Source organism: Labrus mixtus, chromosome 10 (genome assembly GCF_963584025.1).
Source record: "Labrus mixtus chromosome 10, fLabMix1.1, whole genome shotgun sequence".
Classification (NCBI taxonomy): domain Eukaryota; kingdom Metazoa; phylum Chordata; class Actinopteri; order Labriformes; family Labridae; genus Labrus; species Labrus mixtus.
In genome coordinates, this window is record NC_083621.1 from 9,738,289 (window position 1) to 9,764,436 (window position 26,148).

At 40.0% G+C, this 26,148-nt stretch overlaps 1 protein-coding gene across 1 annotated transcript; it reads right to left on the reverse strand.

Annotated features, from left to right (window-relative positions):
* Positions 1-9,154: 9,154 nt before the first annotated feature.
* On the reverse strand, positions 9,155-25,855 carry LOC132981883 (neuronal acetylcholine receptor subunit beta-2-like). The gene is made up of 6 exons (XM_061047998.1): positions 25,316-25,855; positions 16,974-17,119; positions 16,690-16,734; positions 16,186-16,295; positions 13,097-14,087; positions 9,155-11,533 (listed from the first exon to the last, which is right to left on the reverse strand). Exons 1-6 carry the CDS (start codon positions 25,365-25,367, stop codon positions 11,369-11,371), a joined length of 1,509 nt encoding a protein of 502 aa, XP_060903981.1. The 5' UTR covers positions 25,368-25,855; the 3' UTR covers positions 9,155-11,368.
* Between the last annotated feature and the right edge of the window lie 293 nt (positions 25,856-26,148).

A 26,148-nucleotide genomic window follows, 5' to 3' on the forward strand; every position in this document is an offset into this window, starting at 1 on the left:
TGCAAACACATACACTTAGATCACATATTTTCTCTGCTGAGCTATAAATGACCTATTTAGTCACTTAATTGATTTTGTACACATAACAATACTCAGGCAGCTTAAAGCATTAGCAGCTCTATAATAGAGTCTTGAAGGCTGCAGAGTCTGCCCGATTCAAATAATGGAAAGCTATTAATGCACAGCGGTATACATGGGATTGTACTGTCAAGCATGCACCTTCAGACTGACCCATTCATTCAGGTAAATGTGCAGTCGTAGTGCTTTATCTGAATACATTAACTCTCACTGGAACATCTGTAATCTCTATTTTCTTCTGCAAAACCTTTAACCCCTTTTAACCATCTCATTGATGCTGAATTGTCTTTATTGTGTCCGTCCAAATTCCTTAACTGCATCCTTTGCTAACCTTGGCCATACATGCACAGTAACCTATAGTAATACTTCATACGGTATTAGCTAACACGAGACAGAAATGGCTTTTGGTTGATTTGACTCCTTCAATATTTCATGAAACTGTGTGCATGCAGGGAACACACTCAGCTGCATCAGTGTGTATGCACATACATGTTTCAGTTTGAAGCAGTATAGGATGTGTGTGTCCACTTTGCCACATAGTCAGTCCTTATAAGACACTCCTTATAAAACCTGTCTAATTGGAATGAGTGTATTCATATTGATGGACACATACATTATGCACAACAGGGGAGATGATCAGAGATCTTAGGGGAGGACAAAATGTCCTGTAGTTTTCATAGGACATCGACAGTTTAAAACCATTCGTAACATCGTTTAGTATCCTTTGTTGTGCTTTTTCCTCTGCAATATGGTTTATGTCACAACAGGACACACGTGGCGTCTGATGTGATGCGTTCAGCAAAACGAATGATTGTAAATGTAGCCTACAAAGGGCCTAGAGAGTTTGCAAGTGGCAGGTCAAGAAGCCAACAGACTGAGGACAAGTGAAACTACTCTCGATTTTAAGCCCAATCAGTTTTGTGGACGGGGATGTGGAGTCACCCAAGTTTGTTTTTGAGGCTCAGAGGTCAAACTGCGGCCATTGAATGCCCCTTATGAGTCTGTATGAGTGCATCCAAAAGAGGGACAAAATGCCAGAAGTAAGCAAGGTAGAGAGCATAAAAAAGGTTTTACAGGAGAGAATGATGGAAAGAAGGTGTGATGGGTGAAACTAGAGGGATAAACTCAGCTAAGAGGGAGGAAGATATATATATATATATATATATATATATATATATATACTCAAGTCAGCTTAGCATGAAATGTTAAAAAGCTCCAGAACTGACGTTGTATGATGAGGGAGTGTCAAGCGCAGAGAAGGGAAGGGAAGAGAACAGAAACAGGGACACAGTTGGGCTGCTTGATGTGCTTCAGTCTGACAGAGACGGTGAGTGTATTTGCACAAATGCTCTTTTTTCCTTATTTAACAAGATGGAGAGGAAATCTGAGGAATAGTCTGCATCTAAAGGCCCAGATTGGGGTGAAACAGGATTCTTTTTTCATTCTGTTGTAAGTCTTGTAATTTCTTTCTCTTTTTTTTTCTGCCTTTTTTTCCCTGTTGGCCTTCGTCTTTCTCTCTGTCAGACTTAATAACAGCGAATCCATTCCCACTGGCACAGGAAAGGATTCTGCCCGCAAGATGGTGATGGACATTTAAACCAGCTTTCTTGACATTCAGTGGCAAACAACAAACATTTGGAGGTATTATCCCTCGGCATTCAAATTAAAACTAAAAGGTCAACCTGTGACCTTTGCTATTTATTTAAAGTTTTTCTGTGTAATTACCCAGCTGTGTTTAAACGGAAGGAGTTACCAAGGTGTGTGTGTTTGTCTAAAGCTATAATAACCCTTTCTTAAAACCTTGTTAAATAAACATGCTTGGGTCTAAAATTGCTTTTAAGTAAACATGCATAGGCATTGTCATATTGTTTGATTTCCTACTGTCATGGCAGAAATACATTTGTTATTGTTTCTTTTGCGTTCTTCATGACCTGAAGCCACTTTTGCAGACATCAAGTAGTTACACTGTCCACTTCATCTGCTTCTTATCTGTCTTGCTTTCTTTGTGATACCTTTTAATTGAATTAGGGGTGTTGAAGGGTGCTAATGTCTTCACATGGATTGGAAAACCTTGTAAAAAAAAGAAAAAAGAAAGTGCCTCTTATATTTTGCAAACCTAATAAAGGAGATATTCTGTGAACTTTCCAGCCATTATTATCCTTAATTACATCAGTTTGAAGCACTGGTTTAGATGAAATATAAAATGAATACATGAAGTATATCGACAAACCTTATCAGTGTTCTGCATTTAAGTTGTATAAATCTATTCACACCATACACAGAGCCGCTATGTGTGTGAATGATATTGAAAGAGTTGTGAAATAATGAGGTTCAAAGAAATAAAAAACACAACCCGTTTTAAGAACAACTTAACAAACGTTTACAAATGATTTCAAATTGAAGATGTGTCTGATGAAGAAGCATTGTGCAAGAAAATGTTTGTTTTTACGTATGTGTGCATTACTTATGTCCAGCAGATAAACAAAATTAGAAACTTAAAGTGAAAACCACATTTGATTGCAAAGTGAGAGAGCGTCTGCAGCGTAAAAGGAATCAGTCAGGTTCACAGGAGGAGAAGTCGTCCCTACAGTGTCACTTTCAGAGGGCTGGTGTTCCAGAGCGTCTTCAGCTGAGCCGGCAGCCACAGGACATTCTGTTGTCCTCCTTCCTCTATACTTTCCTGTCGTTTTTTGTTTTTCTTTTGTCCTGAGTGTCTCTCTTTGTACAATCACGCAGCCAGACAAACTGTTAAACAACAGCAGGCATGGTCGGACAGCTTGGACAAAGCAGAAGGACCTCGAGGGCCTGATGGAGACAGGAAAGGAAAAGGAAAAGGGCAAGTGTGGCTGTAACAGTGTGTGTCAGACAGGACTGTCCCGGCTCATCCTCATCAACCTCGTACACAGTTTCTCTTTCCTCTGATAAATCTCTCTGGGTATTTGATGTCTCTTTTGTCTCTTTTAAACGTCCTCTAACATTCTGGTGCTCATATGTCTTTACATAACTTGTTTCCACAGCCTTAGTGCTCTGTTTTTCACCATATTATCCCTGTTATTAGTTTTTCTTCTTTATTGGACTAAAAGTTTTGGGAGCTTTCGATGAGCTTCTTAATTAGCGGTATATATCTCAAAACATCCCTATGCATTGCTGGAAGAGAGCCATTATTCATTCATTGAGAATTTACTTCGGAGACAGAAAAGGTTCTTTAACAGAGGACAAGAAGGACTTGCTATATAAACACATTTTAGTGGGTTAAAATCTTTTCTTTCCTGATGAATTGTGTTGTTAGTTTTTGTTTTATTTCCTCTTATCTGGTCTCAGTCTCACCTCATCAGCTGTCACTCACACTGATGAGACGTCTGCTTTAAACGACCTGTAGTCTGACGTTGCACCGAGTGTGACAGTGACCTGTATTATTAAACAGTTTGCGTCTGGTGTAAATTCAGCACCAGCTTAACCCCTTCATCCGAGTTGACCTATTTTTTTTTTTCCACCATAAATAAATTGAAAGCAGCCAAAAATGTGAATGTGGTGCAGTTTTAATCTCACTGCAGTTTGCCTCAACTCCACTAAGATTACAAATATTTTGGCCTTTCAAATTGTCCCTGTGCTTTACTGTCAGTGCTCCCTTTTTTGGTACAGGTCGCAGAATTTTCTAATGGAATATTTTCTCTTTTTTTTAAACATTATTTGTTTGGGACTCAACGTGTTCATTAACATCTTGACAAGACCTATTCTGTTTAAATTGAGCCATATTTATCAAACAATTACAATCAGAGTAGCATTTTATTTTCACCCTTGTATCTAAAATAAAACTTCAAAAACTTCACATCCGATGGTGGCATGCAGGCTCGTCACATCTCTCTTTTTTTCCCCTCTTTACCCTTTAAACCCATCCAAACAGTTTAGCCTTCCTCCCATGATGCTCTTCTTCCCACTGCTTCGTCTACTCCCACCGCTCCTCTGTCTCCGCCCTCCATCAGTTCTTTTTGAAAGCTCTCAGCGTCCCCTTTTCTCCTTCAGCATGTCCTGTTCTCGCTGTCACGCTACACTCCGTGACCCTGCTCAACTCTGCAGCGTTCACATCCTCAAACCCTCCATGTCCCCTCCAGCCCGTCTCTCACAATTTTCTTCCTCTACGCCTCTCATTCCAGACTCATTTACACCACCCAGAGTTTATCCATCCAGTGTCCACCATATGCAGCCTGTATGGCCTTGCTGTGGCCTGTTTCTGCCACCAGCAACTAATTAAGACCCCTTTACAGCTCGAATCACAGCTATTGGATTAAAGTGTCTAATTAAACTGCCATTTCACATGGCACATGCATCAAAATCTACAGCAACAGCTTGAATACAATGTGTGACTGATTGTTTACAACTGTTCATATAACTCTGGTATCCTTATGTTTTTTTGTTTTTTTTTATCCTTTCGTCTTTTCTCCAAATAACCAGCAGACTCATTTCCATTAAAAGTTCTCAGCCTGAGGGTCAAACAGCTGTGCAAGGCTAACTCATTATCTTGTCCACTTTTACTCGTCTCAAGATAAAATCTGAGTGATATTCTGAGCCTCTTCTTCCCGTCACAGACGATCTTCTCATCGTGGCTTCAGGTTATTTCTAATCAGTTTCATGAAAATGTGTAGAAATAGCCCTCGCAATAATCAGCGGTGGCTTTGAGGGATGTGTTCTGATCATATTCTTGTTATAACGCTCATCGGAACATTCAAAGAACTGTGATCACATCTCTTGACACAAACTGTTCTGCATATAAATCTCTGGTGTGATTCATAATGGACAGTATGTTTATGTGGTTTGATGGCCAACATGTATATCTGATAAACTGAAGAGATTACGGACTTTAACAGAAGATATTTAATGTATGTTGGAATATATGGAGGCAAAATTCAGCTGAACAGTAATCCAAACACTCATTGTGGACGAAACTTTCCGTTTTAGAATCCAGCTCTAATGGTGGTGTGAAAGGAGCCAGTTGAGGTGGGCATCTGATTAGAAGGCCTCCTGGTCGCATGTCTTGGAGGTCTTTCAGGCACGTCTATCTGGGAGGAGACCCTGGGGTAGACACAGAAGGTGCTAGTGGGATTTTATATCCCTTCTGGCCTGGGAATGCCTAAGTATCCCCCAGGAGGACCTACGGTATATAAAATGTCGCTGGGGAGAGGGGATGTGGTGGGCAACGCTTAGCTTGCTGCCATCGCGACCCGGCCCCGGATAAGCAGAAGAGAATGGATGAATGGAAAGCCGGCATTATTGGAAAATAGTGATAGGCTTCTCTTTTTTGTTTTTGTTTATTTTTTATGATGAAATTCTTCCCTCCCTCTGCCTGTGTTTTCAGGTTACTTTCAAAACCATCGGCCGGAACAAATCTGCTTTGAACTTCACTGTTAAATAAATTAAGGACATTTCAGGTTGTGTTAATTTAGAAACGTATCAGGATAAACAAACCCAGTTATGCATTAAAAGTTTCTAGTTGTGTAAATTGTGTTCTAAAAAAATATTTCCAATCAATATATGATGTTGCGATCATTTGGATCCAGAAACCAAAATACAAGATTTAAACCTAGAGGATAGTTGAGCCATTGATTAGATGTTTCTCCAAACCTGTCACTCTCTCGTGTCTACAATCTCATAACAGATTGGCTACAGTTGTTTACTTATTTTTATTTTTATTTTACCATTAGCAGTTTCATAAAGGGGAAATGAAGACACAAAATATGTAGGCTTATGTGGCTGCAACTGATTCATTGCAGCCACACTTTGCATACCATAAGTTCACTTAGATGATGATGACATGATATGACCTTCAAGTTAAATGTTGATCAGGAATAAAGACAACATCAAGCTGCACTTTACTCTAAATAACTTAAAGTAGAGAGACAGAGACAGAGACTAATATTTATAACCATCATCATGCAGTGTAAAAAAACATGTGCTTTAGTGGTAAATTAGTGTCAGGAAGGCTTCCATTATTACTGTTACTTGTGCTGAGAGAGAATCTGAAGTGTGCAGTCTCTCTTTTGACCACTAGTGAGCAGCAGCAGACACACTCATCTTGCACATCTTGTCAGCATGTGCAGACTTGAGGACATATTTATTGTTCCAGCAGGGACATTACAGAGACCCCTGAGCCCCGTTTTAAAGCCCTGTAAAGTGTTGGGAACAAAGCTCTGTGTCTGCTCTCTAAGCTCAGTACCTTTGAGCTGAGGATCGATTGGGGCCCTGACTCAAATGCACGGCAGCTACACATTCTGTAATGCAGTAATGTAGTTCATAAATATTGACCATGGAGCTGAAATGGCAGGTATAAATCCTACAGGAATGTCCTGCTGAAGATAATGGGGGAGATGGAGTGCAGCAGCCGACTACAGGAAACAGATCAAACTGCTGACAGTCACCATGCTGCATTTGCGTGGCTCAGGAGTCTGATGAGAGCAGGTTAACAGAGGAGAAAGGAATAGAATAGCACAGAATAGAAACATGTTAGCGCAGAGTTGAAGATCCTGTTTCAGCACGTGTGTGAATGGCCTTTGACCTACATTACTAAAACCATGCATTGATTTATACCTAATTAACATGATCTAATTTAACATCTTAAACATTTCCTCATATATTACTTACTTACTGGACAAAGCTGCTTCTTCTGCTTTTGAGCTGAAATACAATTACAAAATGAAGTTCTAGTTTTTTGTTACAGTTCAAATCAAATAAAAGTCTTCCCACAAAATCACATAAAACAACATGTTATTTAAATTTCACCTGACTGCTTGCTTGCAGTCTCAGTTCTTTTGTATGTGTGTTCATGTATGCACATGACATGTATGTTGGCTTGTCTTCCATAAAAAAAAATGAATGCTTATTGATCATTGACTACAGCGTGAGGTGGTCTGTAGTGTCGGCTCCTCTTTGGCACCAACAGACTGCAGAAGTCTTGTGGCTCCTGTTTATGACCAGCCTTCATCATCCCTGTCTCCCTCCATCACGCCTTTTTCTTTCTGTCCCGGCCTGCTTGTAACTCTCCCCCCCCCCCCCCCCCCCCCCCCCCCCCACCCACCCAGTTTCATCTCCTCCGTCACGCTTCATGATCAGACCTGGAGACCATAACACCAAGTCTCTCCAGCTGACTTTTCTCTTTTTCCCCCTCAATATTTTACACTTGAAGAATAATTGACCTTGTGATGCAGGCTTCTTTGAGGAAGTGGTGCACTGCAAAATGGACCTAAATATTCAATTGCATTCTGATATTCTGATTGTTGTGTTGTTAGCTGGTTTAACTGAGACATTCTTACATCCAGTTACTTTTTTAAACCCTCAGATCACAAATATGGTGGCAAAAGAGAAGTTTACCTTAACTTGCCTTAGACCATCTACCAGGACCAGTTTAAATCGTTGCTTGACTATTCTTGAACTGTATCTTTGAACAATAGACAGACACTTGTCCACAGGAGGCTTTCAAGAGAAAAATCATATATTATTTAGGTTACAGTTTTGGGTGACTTTGTCCTGCAGAGAAGAAATTGGTCATGTCCTTGTCACTACCCATGCCTCTCCTTGAGGAATAAGAAATGTGCTTCAAACTGAGAAACTCCTATTGGCTGGCAAAAGCTGGAGTTTGCATGTCACTTTATTTTTTTAAATATTTGAGAGAATTCATGTTTTTCTCCCATTGTTGTTTCACACTCTGCACACTTGTGCAAATAATATCCTATCTGCAAACATGCCATCCTGATAAAGTTCCTTATTGCCAAACACATGGAAATGTACTGTCTTCAGACTAACAGAGGGAGTTAGCCACAATAGTAACTGGAGGACATTTAACTTAAATAAATAAATCAAATAAAACTTTTTAAATTTTCTGTGTAAAGAGAAAGTTAAAAAAAATCCCAAAATTGTGTGAGGTATAGAAACCAGAGAACATAATAAATAATTAAACTCAACTCTCTTCACATTACTCACAACACCAACACATCTGCCCCGCTCGTCTTCCCTACTGCTACTGCTCTCTTAATCGAAATTGATGCAGATGTCAAGAATCTAATTTACGAGCCACACGAGGATACGAACATAAGCTGTAACTGCTGAACCAAACTACAGTTTAATGGCTGTCACTGCGTTTGTAGGATTATGTTGCTTTTTAACTGTGTGTCTGTGTCTGTGTGTGTGTGTGTGTGTGTGTGTGTGTGTGTGTGTGTCTGTGTGTGTGTGTGTGTGTGTGTGTGTGTGTGTGCGTGCGCGCGTGCGTGTGACAGCAGATCATATGCTTTTGTGGTCTGGACAAACAAATAATCAGGGACCTTAAAATATCCACAGACACTGATGAAAACTGCAATCGCATCTTATTCGTAAAATTGTGATTACATAATTCATGTTATGCTATTGTTCCCGATTACGCTGATTAATTTCTAACTGTGTCACATTATTTAAATCTAACTAACTTTGAAGTGAAAGTTTTCTGCTTTCTCATTGTAGCATGATTGGATTAATGTGTGAAATGTTATAATCGGTGTAGCAAGCTTTATCTTTTGCCTCTGGCTCTTTGTCGAAGTCCACACTACATTTCAGGAAACAGCTGCTATCTGATAAAAAAGGGTGAAAGCTTCATGACACAAAGGATTTCGAAATTTGTGAATACGTGCATGTGTGGATTTATTCACATGCTGTGCCCCTTTAGTAGTCCAACCGCCTGGTTGCCGTCTTGAGCTAACAGAAGGCGAAGTTACAAACCCCAGGGTTACAAGACTGTCTAATGAAGCCTTAGTCAGCTGACTTACATTTAGCCCTGGCCCTGGACAGTTCACACACATATACAGGGAGCACATGCACGCCACAAACTTTTGTCCAAAACACCAACCCGCTGGAGGCTGTGCGTCCTCTTGAATCATTTCAACGTGGCTGAAAATGTGTGAAGTGGGAGGGTATAGCCTTGAGGGTGTTCAAGCTTTTACTGTGTCATATCCATAAGAAGGTGATACTAAAATAACCTGTTTAACACCCATCAAATAAGAGAGGAATATCTGGAGCAGAGAACATGTTGTTCTTCCAAGGAATCTTTATATAGAAACTGAGACATGTTTTTTTAATGCTAAATGAAAGACAGCAGCCCAGGATGAACAATACATGTCGCATTTCTTTAAGTCTGCTTGTTTCTTTCTTTGCCCTTTATTGATCCACTTATCAAGACATCATCTCCAACACAAACTCTTTAGGCAAGTCTCAGCATTTATTGTCCAAACAGACAAAACTCAACATGTCCCACAACATAACACAGAAGAGAAATTATGCTTCATTTCATCCACTGAAAAATAAAAACACAAAATGATTAAGCTGGATCAGTACAGTACACCGTTTCCTTGATGCTGGAAGCAGTGACAGGCCGGTGTGTTAAGAAGGTGAAAAGTTATAATACCTCTTAGAAATAATTATTGTTTTCAAGTAACATCTCTGAATACAAACTGCAATAATCAAGCATACAACATGAAGGAAGGAAAAGCAATTGTTTGGCTTGTATGTCATCGGTCAGTGAGTACAAAATACTGTACATTATTATTGCTGCTGGTTTTCTTTGTGGATGCTGACAAGCACTGCTTTGATGAAACCAGCGCACTATACCTTTAAACAAAGCATGTGATTAGGAACAGCCTAATGGTCATTGGTTTTATGTTCATTTTCTTCCTTTTTAAACTACTACTGGAATCTTTATTCTTAGCATTTCTGCTTTTGAATGCCATGCTAATGGCAGCAAGGTGTGTTTGTGAATAATAACAGGCTGGCCATCCTACTTGCACCCGTCCATTATTACTTGAGCAGTCCATCAGTCTGTTATTTTGTGTCCTCTCTGACACATTGTCAAGGCAAATATGAGAAACTCCTACAGTGTGTGCTGTTGGCAAAAAGGACGCTGGGAGGTGATCTTCTTCTATGCAAAAGATTCATCTTTTTTTTCCTCAGGGAATGTGATGTTTATGTAGTGCATATATCTGCAAGATGAGTTTGCCTGTGAGTATCTGTGGCTTTGTTCCTCTTGGGGCTCTTTCTCACTTGCAGTCAACCAATATAAAAAATAAAAAAGGCAGAGCTTTGTAGTATGCATGCTCGTCCCTACAATAGTGTTAAGGGCAATAAGAATTTAAATTAAACACAGGAAAATAAAAAAAACAGAGCAAAACTAAGTCAGTTCTAAACAAAACAAAGTCCTGAGTTGTGGTTGGCCAGGTAAACCTTGGTGAACAGTGATAGAGGTAAACACACTTTCATTTGACCATTTCAGGTAGATTATGTTTTTTTGCTTTCTAAATAAAGCAACTTGTAAAAAAAGGTAATTCTGGATCATTGTAACTCAAGTCTTCTTTTCCTAGATTTGGCCAGTGTTTCTATTCATCATAATGTGACTGCACACAGTAAATTATTTATGAACAGTTACAAAAATAGTAAGGTGTTCTATGTTGAACGCTCGGCCAGCAACCTTTGTTGCAAGTCAAACTCCGTCTCCCATCCCCTTGTTTCCTATCTTCTCTAAAGCAATTATCCATTAAAAGCAAAAATACGAATACTAATATAACCCTCAAAAAAGGTGGGTTGTGGCGCTGACTGCATATACAAATTTGACGTACCCATTTGTATTAAGGATCCAGCTTTGGTATTTGTCTGCTATATAATATTTTTATGCAGCCGAAGATGAAATCGCTGAACACAAAGGTGGATACCAAATTAAATAACTCCAATTGGCTGAAATGAAGACAACACACTTTATGCATCTTATTCATGCATAACTATATGCAGAACTGCAAGACAGTTGTCACACCTGTGAGAATTAGAAACTTATTCTGTTGAAAGAAGGGCAATATAACATAGACTTCTGTGGGGATTAACTCTCCTCACCTCACGGGGCATTTTAAGGAACTGCAGATTTTCTGCTCGGTTTGGTGTCAGCAATTCTGGAATGTTCCAAGATCTGTCATGAGGGCAAAACTGTAAAAAGTGAACAAGTCATTATGTACCAGAATTATCTATTTTTAAGTTAACTTAAATACGTTTATCCAGTTTGTCTGGGATTGACATGAAAGAACGGCAGGACACATGGAGGAAGAAGAGGGAAAGGGTTGGTAGTAAAGAGGGGAAAAGGTGGTGGTAGAGGGCTAAAGTGCATAATAATAATAATTTCCCAGTGAGCGTGTGTTGGGGGGGCAGACATGTGAGTTTATGTGTGAAAATGTTGACAGAGCTCTTATTCTTGGGGGACTTGAAGTTCATGTCTGGATAATGTTTAGATCAAAGTTCAGGTTTCAGAGGTATGTTCCACGTCATCAACGATAGGGGTGTTGTAACTCTGGAACAGAGGCTGCATGAAGAGGCCCAACGTGCCGACCACACACACCAACACAAATATCCAGAGGAAGAGGCGGTCAATCACCATCGCCACGTACTTCCAGTCTTCAATGATCTGCAGAGAGAGGTTAGATTTAAAATATTGCAATGGTTGTGTTTTTCCTGAACTGATTTAAACTTCATTATATTCAATTTATTTTTTGGGTGTTTGATATTTTTTCAATAATTCTTCAAAAACTTTTTTTACAACAAGTTTGGTTACTGAAATTCTTCAAGTGGTACAAATTCACTGTTGATGGATTATCTCTGAAGGCAGACACTTTGTGTCATAGTCTCTTTGGACTTTACCAGTGTTGTAACTCATCTTCTTATCGTTCAAGAATGACATGTATCCTACATTAAATTAAAGTTCCTTGTCCAAATGAAGCAACATTTTAGTGTCGTTCATGAAGAAGTTCACACAAAAAGATACACACTTGAAACAAAATCATTTTGAAAGTATAGAATTAAGAAATGCATCACACGGCTTTGTCATACAACCACAAGAAACAATCCTGAAAACCCCCAAAAATTGCTCAGATTTTGTTGATGCAGTTCTTAAATACTTGTGGTAAAACAGTATTTATATAAACAGAACTCTTGTACTGTAATAAAGTTCAGGGAAATAAATAATGTCACGAGTAAATGAAGATCTAAAGGTTAGCATCTCAGTGCTAAGTTCACAATGACAAGGCTAAACTGCTAATGTTTAGCAGCAGGTATAATGTTTATCATGTTCGCCATCTTAGTTTATTGTTTGAACATGATAAACATGTGGCAATTAGCACTAAACATCATGTGTCAAACCTGAACATCAGTCCCAAATGTCAAGGACATCCATCCAGTAATTGTTGAGCAATGCTTATGGAAGGAAAAGTGATGTGTAAGAAATGTCATTACTATTCATCCAATATTTGCCTAGATGTTCAATTCAGGACAAAACCAACAGATCAAAATGGTTATCAATAAATTCATGTTGCTAATTTGGCTTATACGCTATCCTATCCTATGTGTCTTGCTATCCAGACATAATGTATATATTTAAAAAAAAATATATATATAACAACCTAAAAGGCCATTCAGATAGGATTTTGTGTGTGCTGCTCTCCCTGTAGGGTAGGTCGCAGAGCAGGAGAAGAGTCTGCACATATGCAAATTATCGGTGCAAGTTGCTAAGTGACCAAAAAGATGGTCGGATACGTAGCTTCTTTGCACAGTGTCCACTGCCCACTGTTAAATAGAAGGCCCTGGCCTCTCTTCTTCTGGGAGGAGGAGACTAGCAGCAGAGAAGAAGAGGGTGTGGGTTCATGAAATCCTCAGAGCACGACAGGATTTAGGGGAGTTTAGGCTCGTCCACTTTTCTGCTGTTTTTATAAACACACCTGGTACGCCCAAACTGTCGGAAATGTATTTCCTAACAATAACTCTCTTCCAGATGTCCCGGTAGGTCTTCAAACTACAGCTCAGGAAAGTCGGTGAAGTTTTAACTTCAGTGCACCGCAAATAGACAACGAATGGGTTTGAGAGTGTAGGGCAGCACCCATCGTATCCTATCTAAAAGGCCCTTAAGTAAGTTCAAAATACAAATTAAATCACAAAAAAAGGAGGTTTACTATGCTACACGAGCACATGCACCTACCCCTTCATCATCGTCCTCGCTCTTCATTTTGTCAGCTATGTAGCGCACTCCGTCAACAGCATCCTCCACATCGATGTTGCTCTTGAGTGTCATCCTCTTCCTGAACTCTGTGTTCTCTGACAAGTCGCTGATCCTCCAGCCGTAACGCTTAGCCGACTCCTCGTTCACAAAGAAAGATGAGGACGAATCCGCCATTCCCAGAGGAGTTCCAGTCCCTCCGTCCACACCACGCAGCCTCTGGTCAGAGAACGACTTCTGCTGGTGCTTTTTCCGGAACTTTTCGCGGATGTTGGAGCTACCTGGTCTCCGCATGAAGAGGAAGGAAGGGAGTTGGTACAAGAAGACACGCTTGACCCAAGTAGGCATAGTGTGAGTACTGGGAGAACGATGGTGAACGTTGAGCACGCAAACGCTGGTGACGATGGAGAAGGTGACCAGCACCATTGTAAACATCAGATACTTCCCAATCAGAGGCACTGCTAAAGATGTGGGTGGCACAATCTTTGAGATAAGAAGTAAAAACACAGTCAGGGCCAAGAGGACAGAGATACAGAGGGTCATCTTCTCACCACAGTCTGACGGGAGGTAGAAAACCAGAATAGCCAGCGACGTGATCAGAATGCAGGGAATGATCAGGTTGATGGTATAAAACAGAGGTTTTCTCTTGATTATGAAATCATAGGTGATATCCAGGTACCTGATGTCATTGGGGTCTTCGTTCTTGCGTCCTGGCAGTGAAACAATGTCCCACTCACCGCTGGGTTTGAAGTCATCACGCGAGGCGAAATCACTGAGGAGGATGAGATCGATCTCGGTGTGGTCGTACGTCCAGGAGCGAAACTTGAGGGTGCAGTTCTGCTGGTCAAAAGGGAAATCTCGAACTTCTATTTTGCAGGCTGACTTGTAGATAGCTGGTGGGAGCCAGTTCACCTCGCCGTTGTTGGAGACCACAGCATTGGAGTAGAAGGAGACTTCATAGGTCCCATCAGCACTTTGAGTTGGAAAAGGAAAACAGAACAGAGAAAAGATAAATACAAAGCACTGAGAGAGAGAAACGGACTCCTGGAAGTAGTATTGTTTATCACATTTAAAAACATTTCTCTACCATCTCTACGGGTTGTATCACAGACATCTAACTTTTTTCAAACTGTTCAAAGTGTTCAAGAATCTGATAAGACATTTACCAGTAGGGATGATAATTCATCTCTATAAAAAGACCCCGGATATCCCTAAACCCCTTATCTGAATGACCAGAAGTAATGAAAGTCACTCTTAGAGGCTATGTATCATTGTCTGAAGATAGCTGATGAGTTTCAAGATTGTATAGATACATGTATCCGTTTTTTTCCTTTCCTGGCTGACGGTGCGTTATGAAAATGATTTTATCATCCTGACTTTCACTGTTTAGCTTCAGAGGTGACAGCTGCAACAGTTCTGAGTTTTAAAATCCCAAGCAATGTTTTAGTACCGTCTCAAGGGAGGATCTCGACCTGGGACACATCTCTACACAAAAGCAACAATTGCCCCACTCATCAACAAACTGCTGAGGCTGACTTTTTGCTTCATCTCACCAAGGCTGTATGTGTTGCATTATAAATAAGTGGCCCATCAATTATAAAGAAGGTCAAGAATACAAATATTACACTTGGTTTCTAATGCTTTTGGGTGGCTGTGAATATTCAGACTAATTAAAATTGCAGAGGTCCCACTTGCTTCCCCGGAACACCGGGTCCCCAGGCCTGGCAAGGGACTTCAACCTGATGTTGTAGAGTAGTGCTGATCACCACATTATGCCTGTATCATGGTCTTAAGCTGACCAGCAGTCTGTGTTAGTAAAAATGTAATGCATACCAGTCGTTTATAACCGGAGGACTAACACTGCTGACCAAAACACAAAAACTACACGTCCACACATCTGTGACTTTGTCCAATCATCTCTGGCTCAGGTTCAAAGTTCATTCTGAATCTTGGAAACATTTGTTGAAAAAAATAAAATAAAAGCCCCTCTCCAGATGGCATTTAAGTTTCTGAGGCTTTTCACCGTATCAGATTTGATATTAGCCTAATAGTCTCTTTTCATGTTAACTTGAAGCTGTTCAAAGTTGACTCTTGAAACCTGACCGCCTCAACAGCTGGAATGGAGATGTGGTATGATTAAAAGCTATGCAGTGATGAGATTGCTTTCTGTTATTTCAGCCCTAATAACATGTTTGCATCAATTAGACCAAGTAAAACAACAGTTTGACTCAGCTTACATTTGTTATAACCAATTCATTGAAAGCAGCTGCTGAATTTTAGTTTCTGCAATTCATGGAGGAGTATTTATTAGTGAGTTATGAAACAAGCTTAAATTAAAATGTATTTATTTATGTGACCGAAAGAAGCAAAAAAGACTGACGGATTCTTAATAGTCATTACTGTTACTTGACTTGAACCTACAGCATGCTGACAAAAGAGCCTTTGTTTACATTTTCTAGCATAACTCAAATTACTGACACAGGGATCTTAATGCTACCGACGTAGAGTGTCTGGAATATTTAAAGCACAAAACAACGGAATCATTACACATGCAAAGTTTCGCAGTCTGGTTTGATGAAGGGTCTACCCAATTTTTCTGGTGTGGATTTAACTCATTGTTAATTCATTGTTGCTGTATAGTGTAGTCAGGGTTTCTTAAAATATTTTTCTGAAATGCAAAAGTAATGTGAGGTGACTTTGTGAGGACACTGGTCTTCAAAGCATAAGCACTGTCGTCCAACCTGAAGATTTTATGTCCCTTTTATGTCCCTCTCTTTTCTATTCTGCCAAATCTGTTATCGTTCATCCCTCTAAGATAACTCACAAATCTGTCTTTATATTTGGAGACAGTTCTTGCCAGTACTAACAAAACATTTCATATTTATTCATCCTCCTAGAAGTGAAAGAAGGGATGAAAAATAAGACTTAAGAGGACAGAAAGAATGTGATGATGTGAGGAAACTTTTACGGAAAAGGGGCTTTTGCATGTAGCTGTATGCTCCTCTTTCAATCAGTTAGTGTTCATTTTTTTATAAACACACACCGACGCACATTTTATTTTTTTGACGTACTTGTTGTACAGGACAATGTCCGGCAGCCAGATGTGTTGTGACGGGAGCCGGATTTTCTTGATTCCTTCGTACTCCTCAGGGTCCCACATTAATCTGTAGTCATTCCATACCTGCACGAGTTCATACACACACAAGGAAACGAATCAATTCACCATTTCACTTACATGCACAAACAAAAATGACAGGACATGATGCATTACAATCATGCATGCAGGCTTATACAAGAGCATGATTTATGACTTAACATACTAAAGGGCAAACTCAAACATATACATCATATCAGTTCATGCATGCAGTACCAATGTCTGCAGTGATTCAGTTATTCCCTATCTGGCAAAATGTCTGAATATGTTAAGGTGTGTGCTGTGTGTTTGCACAAATGGCCAATGTGAGTCAGACACTTGTTGTGCCACTAATAAGCAGGAGCTCAGACATTGCGAGACCCCAAGCATACAAACAAACACTAACAAAAAGGAGAAGAAGGTGGAGGGCGAGGACACAAACCTGACTGAGCCAACAATTGGTGGTCATGATCTGCTCCCTCTCATTCTGAAACACAGGCCAAACAGAAAGTTTGTGGAAGTTATTAAAGCGGTCACTGCCAGCAGATGTAATATCTGCAATCGGTGCACTACAATGATCTTCAATATGTAGTAATTGTTCTCCACAGAAGCAGCATATGCACTGTGATTTGTTTCATTAGTGTGTGTGTGTGTGTGTGTGTGTGTGTGTGTGTGTGTGTGTGTGTGTGTGTGTGTGTGTGTGTGTGTGTGTGTGTGTTTCCTCACCACATTGATTAGCTGGGCCAGAGACACCTGGATGTAAATGGTGACCTGCTGGCTGTTGTTGACAGCCGGTCTGATCAGCTTGTTGTAGCGCTCCGGTGACAACAGGTGACTCACCAGCCGCTCCTCAACCTCGGCACACAAGGCAGCTTAACACACACACAAACACACACAAACACGAAATAATCATTAACGATGCACATGTGAGAGGTCTACGGTAAATAGTTAATGACAAAATATCCCAATACCACATGATCACATTATTGTCAACATTGCCATAGCCTCTCTTCACTGGCTTCCAATTCGTTACAGAATTGATTTTAAGGTTGCGTTATTTGTTTTTAAAAGCACTAAATGGCCTGGCACCCTCTTATATTACTGATCTCCTCAGCCCCTACACAACGGCCAGGCCCCTCAGATCCTCTAACATGGGCCTCCTAGCTGTACCTCACTCTCGCTGTAAACTTCGAGGTGACCGAGGCTTTGCGGTCAAGGCCCCTCGCTTGTGGAACAGCCTTCCTCCCTCAGTCAGGTCTGCCCTCTCTGTGGAATCTTTTAAGTCCCGCCTCAAAACACACTTTTACACGTTGGCCTTTGAGTCCTAGTTAGGTTACTTGTACTTCTATCAAATGTCTTATAATATTATTGTCTAATTATATTGTTAGTATTCTGTGTGCATGTGTGTAGGCAAACATGTATGTGGGAGTTTTGCCTTGTTATTTTTGTTTTTATTTTTGTTTTTTAATCTGTATTGTTCTCTTGTTTCATGTGCTGTTTTTAAATTTGCTTTATAGATAAATGTGATTGATTGATTGATTGATTGATTGATTGATTGATTGATTGATTGATTGATTGATTGATTGATTGATTGATTGATTGATAATAGTCCCATTTTATATCAACATCATTTACATTAATGTATACTACTTAACTAACTTCAGGCACATGATACAACAAAGTAATGGCATGCTTTCATTAGCATGTCATAGTTGGCATGTTATCGTATGCATGCTAACATGTTTCTGATTTTCATTTTTTTAAGGCGAGAAAGGATATGTTTACTTCAACACAAACAAAGAGTCATCCCATTGATGGAATGAGCACTTTTCTTGCACGCCTCTGTCCAGCTTTACCCTGAGATCTAATCAGGCATGTGACCCAGGGCTTCTTTTAGCATTTTTCTTTAGCTATGTTATGTAATGTTTCGGGTCTTAGACGTAAAGAAATGCTTATCCACAGCTTAACTTGTAAAAGCCTAATGGTGGTCATTCCAATGTATTACTCTTGATAAATGGAAAATGGCCTCAGGTTGTTATCGAATCTAACTCTGGAGATCCTACCAAATGTTCAACTACAACTCTGCATAAGGAGGAGTATTGATTTGGTAAATAGTAAATGGACTTGAGCTCTTTTCTAGTCTTCTGCTACTCAAAGCGCTTTTACGTCAAAGGTCACAATAACCCATGCACACACTGATGGCAGAGGCTGTTATGTAAAGTGTCCATCAGTATGAGCTTATCCATCCATACACATTCATATGCCACCGCAGAGGGAGCAGTTTTGGGGTGAAGTGTCTTGAACAAGAACACATCTGACGTGCAGGAGCTGGGGATTGATCCCTCGACCTTGCAGTTGAAAGACGACTGACTCTTCATTTCATTCATTCATATTGGGCTAATTAGACACCTTGGAGCATTTGTAAAGGGTTATCTTTGATTTGATACACGTTATAAGTTAGTTAGCTATTTTCCATTGTTTTAAATGGATTAAGAAATGAGGACAAAGTCAGATTAAAAACTGAAAAGAGGTCAAATTAATGTCGATTTCTAATCCATTCTTTAGTCTCAAATGGCTTCTTTTAGTCTAACTAAATTAAATAAGATACATAACCTGATTTTTTCAAAACAATTTTCTCAACTGATGATGTCTGGATGGATGGATCATGGGAAATAATACACAAAAGCACAAACACACACAATCATACGTGTTGAGGCAGTGGTGGTGAAGCGAGGTATACTGTAAATCTCGTGCTGTTAAGTATCGCCAATTAGGTGCTGCAGCCATGTAGCATGTTGCATGTCATCAGATGTAATGAGTGTGTAATGAGACTAACAATGCATGCAATCTGTGGTGCATATGACAGTAATCAGTCACATCTACACACACACACACACACACACACACACAGACACACATACAAACACAGATCCACCGCAGGGCTGAACTCACTCTCTGATCAACAAAGAGCGGTGTGTCTGGGTCACAGAGCTTCAGTGATGCTGAGTGGTTTCAAACGCAGAACATGCCAGACTTTTAAACAGTTTTAACTTGTGAAAAATCCCTTTACAAAAAAGCTGTCCGCTGTTTAATTACAATTTTTGATTGAAACTGATTATCAATTTTAAAAAGGCTACTATCTCCTTCTTTCATTTTATCTGCTTTCCTTCTTTTAAACCTCCAGAGATATAGCCACCTAGTCATCCTACTCTGATTTTGTCTGGCGTTATCCTGTGCTCCTGTACAAGTAAATCAGTACCCTGTGTCACATGTAGTTTTATTGAAATGCATTTGTCTCTTGTTTTTTTCTTGTACCTGCTCTGTCCTCTTTTCTTTTCTTTGTTTTTAGGTCCCTTATTTTCTGGAAAGCTGCCTTGTTTTGTGCTTCACAAATAAACTTTGCTTGACTTGACTTTTGCCGATGACTTTCCACAGTATGAGCAGGGTGTTGACAAAAAAGATAAGATAAGAAGAAAAGAGCGAGAGGTGGGTTATGTAAGAGGAGGATACTCTGTTTATCTCCGCCCAAAGCACCTAAAGCAGTCCAAAAGTCCATTACATAAAGTTTTTTTTTAATTAAGCTTAACATGAGCATGAACAAGACACCAGAGAGCAAAAAATAACTCATCTCCATAAAATTGGTCTTGCCCTTTTCATTCTGCTCTGCTTGGCACTGTTCTGTCATGTTGTTTCTGCATCTTCTCTGATGTTATCAGTTTGCCAGAATTTTATGTTTCCTATAAAGCTCTCTCTGTCCGTCAATAGTCCACATTTTGTCCCAACCAGTACTCATCATTCAACTACATATTCATGTTGCATTATGATTTTTTTTATACCTTCTTCTATTAAACTTTTACAATTAAAAATACATCCTAATCTCTAAAATAGCTTTCTCCAGAAATGACACCAACTGGATGATTCAGTCAGGATATCTTTAAAACATATGCACATTTGTCTTCATGAATTTTGTTTGCCAAAAACACACTCTCTCTAACAGCCAGACTGCATCTCACAGGCTCAGTCCATTCAAGATTCAGAAGACGGATGAGTCAGCGGTGTAGGACGATGTGTAGTGATGTCTTAGTGTAGGAAAACAACCTCAATACTCAATGAGGCCCACTTCAAGTGACGTCTGTTTTTGAGCTGCGTCATCCATGTTTTCACCGGAGCACAAAGAGTTCAGGCAAATCTGTCTTCTGTCTTTATCAGTCGAGGGAAATTGTGCTTCAACCAACAACAAAATAATGATGGAAACATGTAAGCTGTCGTTTTAATTTTTGCAGTGGTTTTTAGTCTCTGTTTGACAACCCTCCAAGTCCTTAGCTCTGGAGTTTGACTGTCCTGACCTACAATATGACAGTTTTTAAAAAAGCACAGTTTCAGTAGAAGATATACTGCGAATCATGTACATTGAAACAGCTGTACAAACACTTCTTATCTGACATCAGCAATATCCTTGTGTCCAGACATCTCAAAAACTGTGCAGTTAGCAGCTTTTGACGACTAGGAATATTGTTTATTTTGTCATTTTACTCGAACTCCTTTTCAGCAGTGTTGCCAACTGTCACACTGATATATACTCAATGTGAAAACGCTGTCTGAGACACGTCAACATCAAACTGACAAAAAGGAGAAACACGCTTTAAAAGCAGGTGCAGGGAGGAGAGATATCCCCTACAGTTGGTCAGTCTGCATTAACCTCCAGCAGAGAGAGGAGAGCGAAGAAGTGTCCAACATCTGAGCAACTGTGACATGACACTAAAGCTCGAGGGGAAACGTCTTCAGAGAGCGCTGAAACACTGAGCTCCGTCTGTCAGATTCAGGCACAGAGAAGGGCAAAGACACTACCACGCACACACAAACAACAGCAAGGAAGTGAGACAAGTCACAACAAAAGAATAACTATTTTAAAGCTTAAATCAAACGTGACCATATCATTGGAATTCAGGGGAAAGCACTGTGATTCATGAGAGTATTTGTTGAGAATCATTTATTGTTTACATGCAATAATAGTGCTGCTGAAAGGCATGCACCTTTCTTGTTCTAATTGAAAGTACAGTGTGTGAGGCGCGATAGTGCGGCGTTGGCTGCCTCAGAGTACAGACCACACTTTCTATGAATCCTGTTGGGAGAGCTCTTTATTTGCTACTCGGCTTTATTTGTCACCGAGCATTTGTTAATTGGATTAAGCCTTCGTTATTTGCAGGGACACTCGTCGGCTACAGATGTGTGTGTGTGTGTGGGGGGGGGAGGAACTGGAACTGGAGCCTGTTTAGACTTGCATTTAAATATTACTAGTGCTGCTAGAACCAAAACAGAAAAATATACTCCAAAAGGTGATCTACAATGATTGCACATACAAAGTTGATTCTGGGCATCATTTCATGAGCAGAATTAAACAAACCCTATGGATGTACTTTGTGTCCCAACTCAGGCAATGTAAACTCGAGATAATCCAAGACAGTTGGAAGATGAAGATGTTGACATCCAAAGGAGCCTAGACATGTACTTGGGTCTAAAGAGCAGTTTATTTTATGCCTTTGCTGCATCCTTTTTGTCACTGCACTTTATGAAAGTATTGATAAAATGATTCAAATCAGCATTTTATATAAGCACATAGCTGGTAATGCTTTTACTTACTGAGATATTTTACCGTCATTTTATCAATTTGCTTATGAAATATAGAACAATTGCAAGATATTAGCTGGTAATATTTATTTAATCACATTTTATTCTAAATTAATCCAAACAATTCATTTAAGATTTAAGATTAACAAAGAAAAAGGCATGTTGCTTGTAAACGTTTCATTGCTTTATTGGCTTAAAACCTTTGTCAACATTTAGGTGAATAACAAAAATGAATGATTAAAATCATAGTTTGTTTCTCTACTGTAACAGAACTAAAAAAAAAATCTATTATATCTAGAGAAGTGTTTAAAGAGTGAGAATAAGCTGACAGAACACATACACTTACTGCACATATGTGTATGCGTGCACAAAATAAGAGGATTAGGAGCTTTTTATTGAAGGATTGCCGGGTAAATGGACCTGTTTTAAATATGAGTCTTTGTTTCTATGTTTGACCTTCATCATGCTCTTTAGTGTAGTGCTTCAGCTCCTACCATGGTATTCTCTGATTTCTGCCTGAGATAAATCAAAGATGTCATAATGCCTTAAAAATGTAAAGGGCATAAAAATAAATGCTGCAAAAGACAAAAGACTCCATGTGGCAGGAGGAAAGGACTGGAGATATTTGAAGAACACAGTATAGGCTTAAGAGAGATGTAAGGTATGGAGTTGTAGAGGTAAATGCTAAAGCGCTGGAAGACGTTAGAATAAGATGTGTATGAGGTGCATGTAAGAAAAGACACAGAGCATTAGGGAGTGTACCAGCAGGTTTCATCACACATATATGCGCACACACACTTACTCACATACACACTCCTGCCCGGCTCGCTGCACTCTCCTCACCTCAATAATTCATCGCCACTAAAATAAAAATGCCATCATCTTACAAGCGGAGACTCAACCACAATCAGAGATTATTCTCTTGGATTTTTTCATCCAGATCAAATTGACACATAGTCGCTCTCAAGACATATATGTGTCAAAACATGTATATTAAAAAAAAAAAAAAAAAAAGCCTCAGACATGCTGCTGCGTTTGGGTGACGCAGATGGGCATTCGGGCTGTGTCATCAGTCCGGTGTGCAGAGAGAATAAGCATCCAACTTCTTCATCCTTTCTGAGGCTTGTGAATTATTCAGTACCTTGCCATCTGGGGTGGCCTTTCTGAGGCCAAAACAATTTAGGAGTCAGCTGTCTTTGGCTGTGCTCAGTGTACTGCCCGGATCAGTCATGTTGTAAAAAACACCCATGTGGCATCCATGACCACATGGTCAGGTCAAGACATTTCACATGGATCACAGTACATCTTCTGCCTGAGAAATATTTTGCCATTTTTAGTATCTCATGGGATTTATGTTGGTTGTTTGCCCTCCAACTGTTCATAATCACAGACAGTGATTTCATCAGTGAGGATAAAAAGAGCTATTCTCTAAATACTGACTCTGTGTCTGTCCTGCTCCATCTTAGTCCTGTACTGGCAATGAAAACAGCAGCATGAAAAAGTGTGGTACTTCTCCCCCAGTGTCATCCCCTCTTTTCTTTTCAGCAGTTTATTTAAAATACATCTGATGCAGGTCTCCATTCAAAGAGCAACATCCAAACTAGTGTGCCAACGCAATGACTAATATTTACTATGAAGTGTTGACTCACGCTGAAGCTAGGCCCTCTCTACCAAACGCACATCTGCAGTTCTGAGAAAGCGCTTTTATAAACTTGTGAGAATCAACAGCCCCAGGAAAAAAACGTCTATCTGCCCACCCACACATTAAATTCCACCCAGGGGCAACAGAGAAGCAGAGTCAGTGTCGTGTGTGTGTGTGTGTGTGTGTGTGTGTGTGTGTGTGTGTGTGTGTGTGTGTGTGTGTAGGCAATCACACGCTATACTCTTGAACTCAGAAGCAATAACAGCTAATAAACCGCGCCACACATTAGCACAGTAACTTAAATATGTGGCCCCTACTGAGAGAGACACACGACAGGAGATACAGGAGTGCACCATGAGAAACTGTCTGTGTCTGATCAGTTAACTGCATCAGATAGGAGAGAAAAATGATCAAATATATTGGGGGAAATGTGGCATACAGGAAGAGACAGAGTGGGACGGAATGTGAAAAGGGTAGAGGAGCTGAAAGGATAGGATAAGGAGGTACACCCCGGCAAAGTGCCCGCCTTGATTTAGATATTGCACTGCAGCAAGATTGACGTTAGATAGGAGGGATCGGGCAGAAGTCATGCCTCATCTGCAGAGAGTTCATGGAGCACAGTGATGTTAAAAGAGTATTAGAAAAAGAAGAAATAGGCTCTATTAACATACTTCCATAAAACAGTTTTTGTTTTAGAGAGTTTACTGTACAGCAGAATCAATATTTAGACACATTTCATTCTAAGTAAGGGGAATTAAAAAGGTGGTTTTAAAGGTCATAAGGGCACGTTATGAAACAAGTGAAGATATCTGTACCTACTCAACAACCCCCCCTCTCCCAGGTTGGCTTTCTGTGACAATTAAATAACATACCTCACTACTTAAACAATGATCAGGAGATGTTTGTCTTCTTCTCTGTGTATGTGTAATACACTAAATTAATTAGACACAACAAACACAACAATAACTGGATTTTCCCAATGTAAAGCTGCAGCACATCATTTACTGACACATTGAAATCTTACTTCAACAACATGGACAGCTCTTGAAGGGGATTTCCCACAAGGAATGGACTCATAAGTTGATTAAATGGATAAAAACATAGGAGTAACGCCCTCCTTTTACATCATCCAACTTAAGGCTCTGCATACAAATTTGGTCCATTTGGAACTCTGTTAGTATCAAAATAAGACTTCGGCACACCTTGCTTGACCTGTTGGGCAAAGAAAGGGCAACAGAACAACCATATTTCATATCAAAAAGTGATCCTTACGATCAAACTTGTCATTGGAAATGACAGGCGAGCTCTGCAGGACAATGTGTGCAAAAGCAGTGCACCCTTCCCAAACATCACACCCATGCGCATGTAAAGCAATTCCGTTCTGACTCTGTGGGTTTCTCGTGTAAAGAGGAGCAAGTTAGTTAATTGAGGCGTGCTTAAAAATCACGTGTTAAACTGACTGACGCAAGGAAATGCCACTATGTTTCCCCACCGGCCTGCTTTCCGGTATCACGTGTTGTATGAAAATTCAAATTGGGGTTTTATCATTTTTTCCAAAATTCTAATTCAGAGCTTTATGCTTAAGTGTAGAATAGCGGTGTATTGTTTTTTTTTTAGATATAAGCGCATTAAAAATGTCATTGATCACATCTAGCATTGAACAAGATAGATTTGCATGCACAGATCCCACAAACAATGTGCTGATTTACGATGAACAACCTATGACTGTGATAAAAAGCCCCATACGTATGAGGAACCCCCCTGTCCCGTTTCAGAAAGATTTAAAGGTTTTACTTACTTGCCACGGTGAGAACCAGGAGAGCCAATGCTGCTTTCACCGGGGCTGCCATCTCTTCCTCCCCTCCAGTGCGACACACAAACGAAAACTTACTTGTTTCTTTTCTTTTCTGCCCCAAATGAAAAGTAAGAAAAGAGTCAAAACAAAACTAAATGCAAGCTGGATTACAGCGGTTTCCCCGCAAAAAACGGAGGGTATCTGAGGTTGGGAGGCATGGAGAGGAGCACTGACTCCTGTCAGAGCCCTGAGATGAGGAGGCTGGACGCTTTCTGCCAGAGCGCACCGACTCCAACGTTGGTCCTGGAGCTGTGATTGCGCGCAGCGGTAACCGGCTGCACAGAACAGAGTCCCACTTAATTCTTTGGAGCGAAGCAAACAACGTTTTTTGCCCGGGAATATGGGTCAGGAGCTAGTGGGGATACGCCAATCCTGTTATCGCCGAAGCAGCCATTCTTCAGATAAAAGATTTAAGCGTCCCGGTCCTCACATCGACCTGCCCGCCCAGTGCGCTCCCCCGACGGGCGTCAGATTCACTCTCCGTCGTCTTGATAGTCACAGTTTGAAATGACAACAAACAGAAAGCGATAACATATGGAGGTCCCCAGGGATGACATTCGATACCCAGCATCCTCTGAGACCAACCTTATCTTGTCCAATCAAAAGAGAATCATTAAAGAGTTGTAGAGATTTCACTTCAGTTAATTAAAACCCACTTTTCATGTAGCTCAGTAGGGAACCAAAGCTGTAAATGAAACTCGGAAAACTTTGTAATCTGTTATTTTATGTATAAAAAAAAAAAAATACCATGAATGGAGAGAATTAAGTTTTGTTGA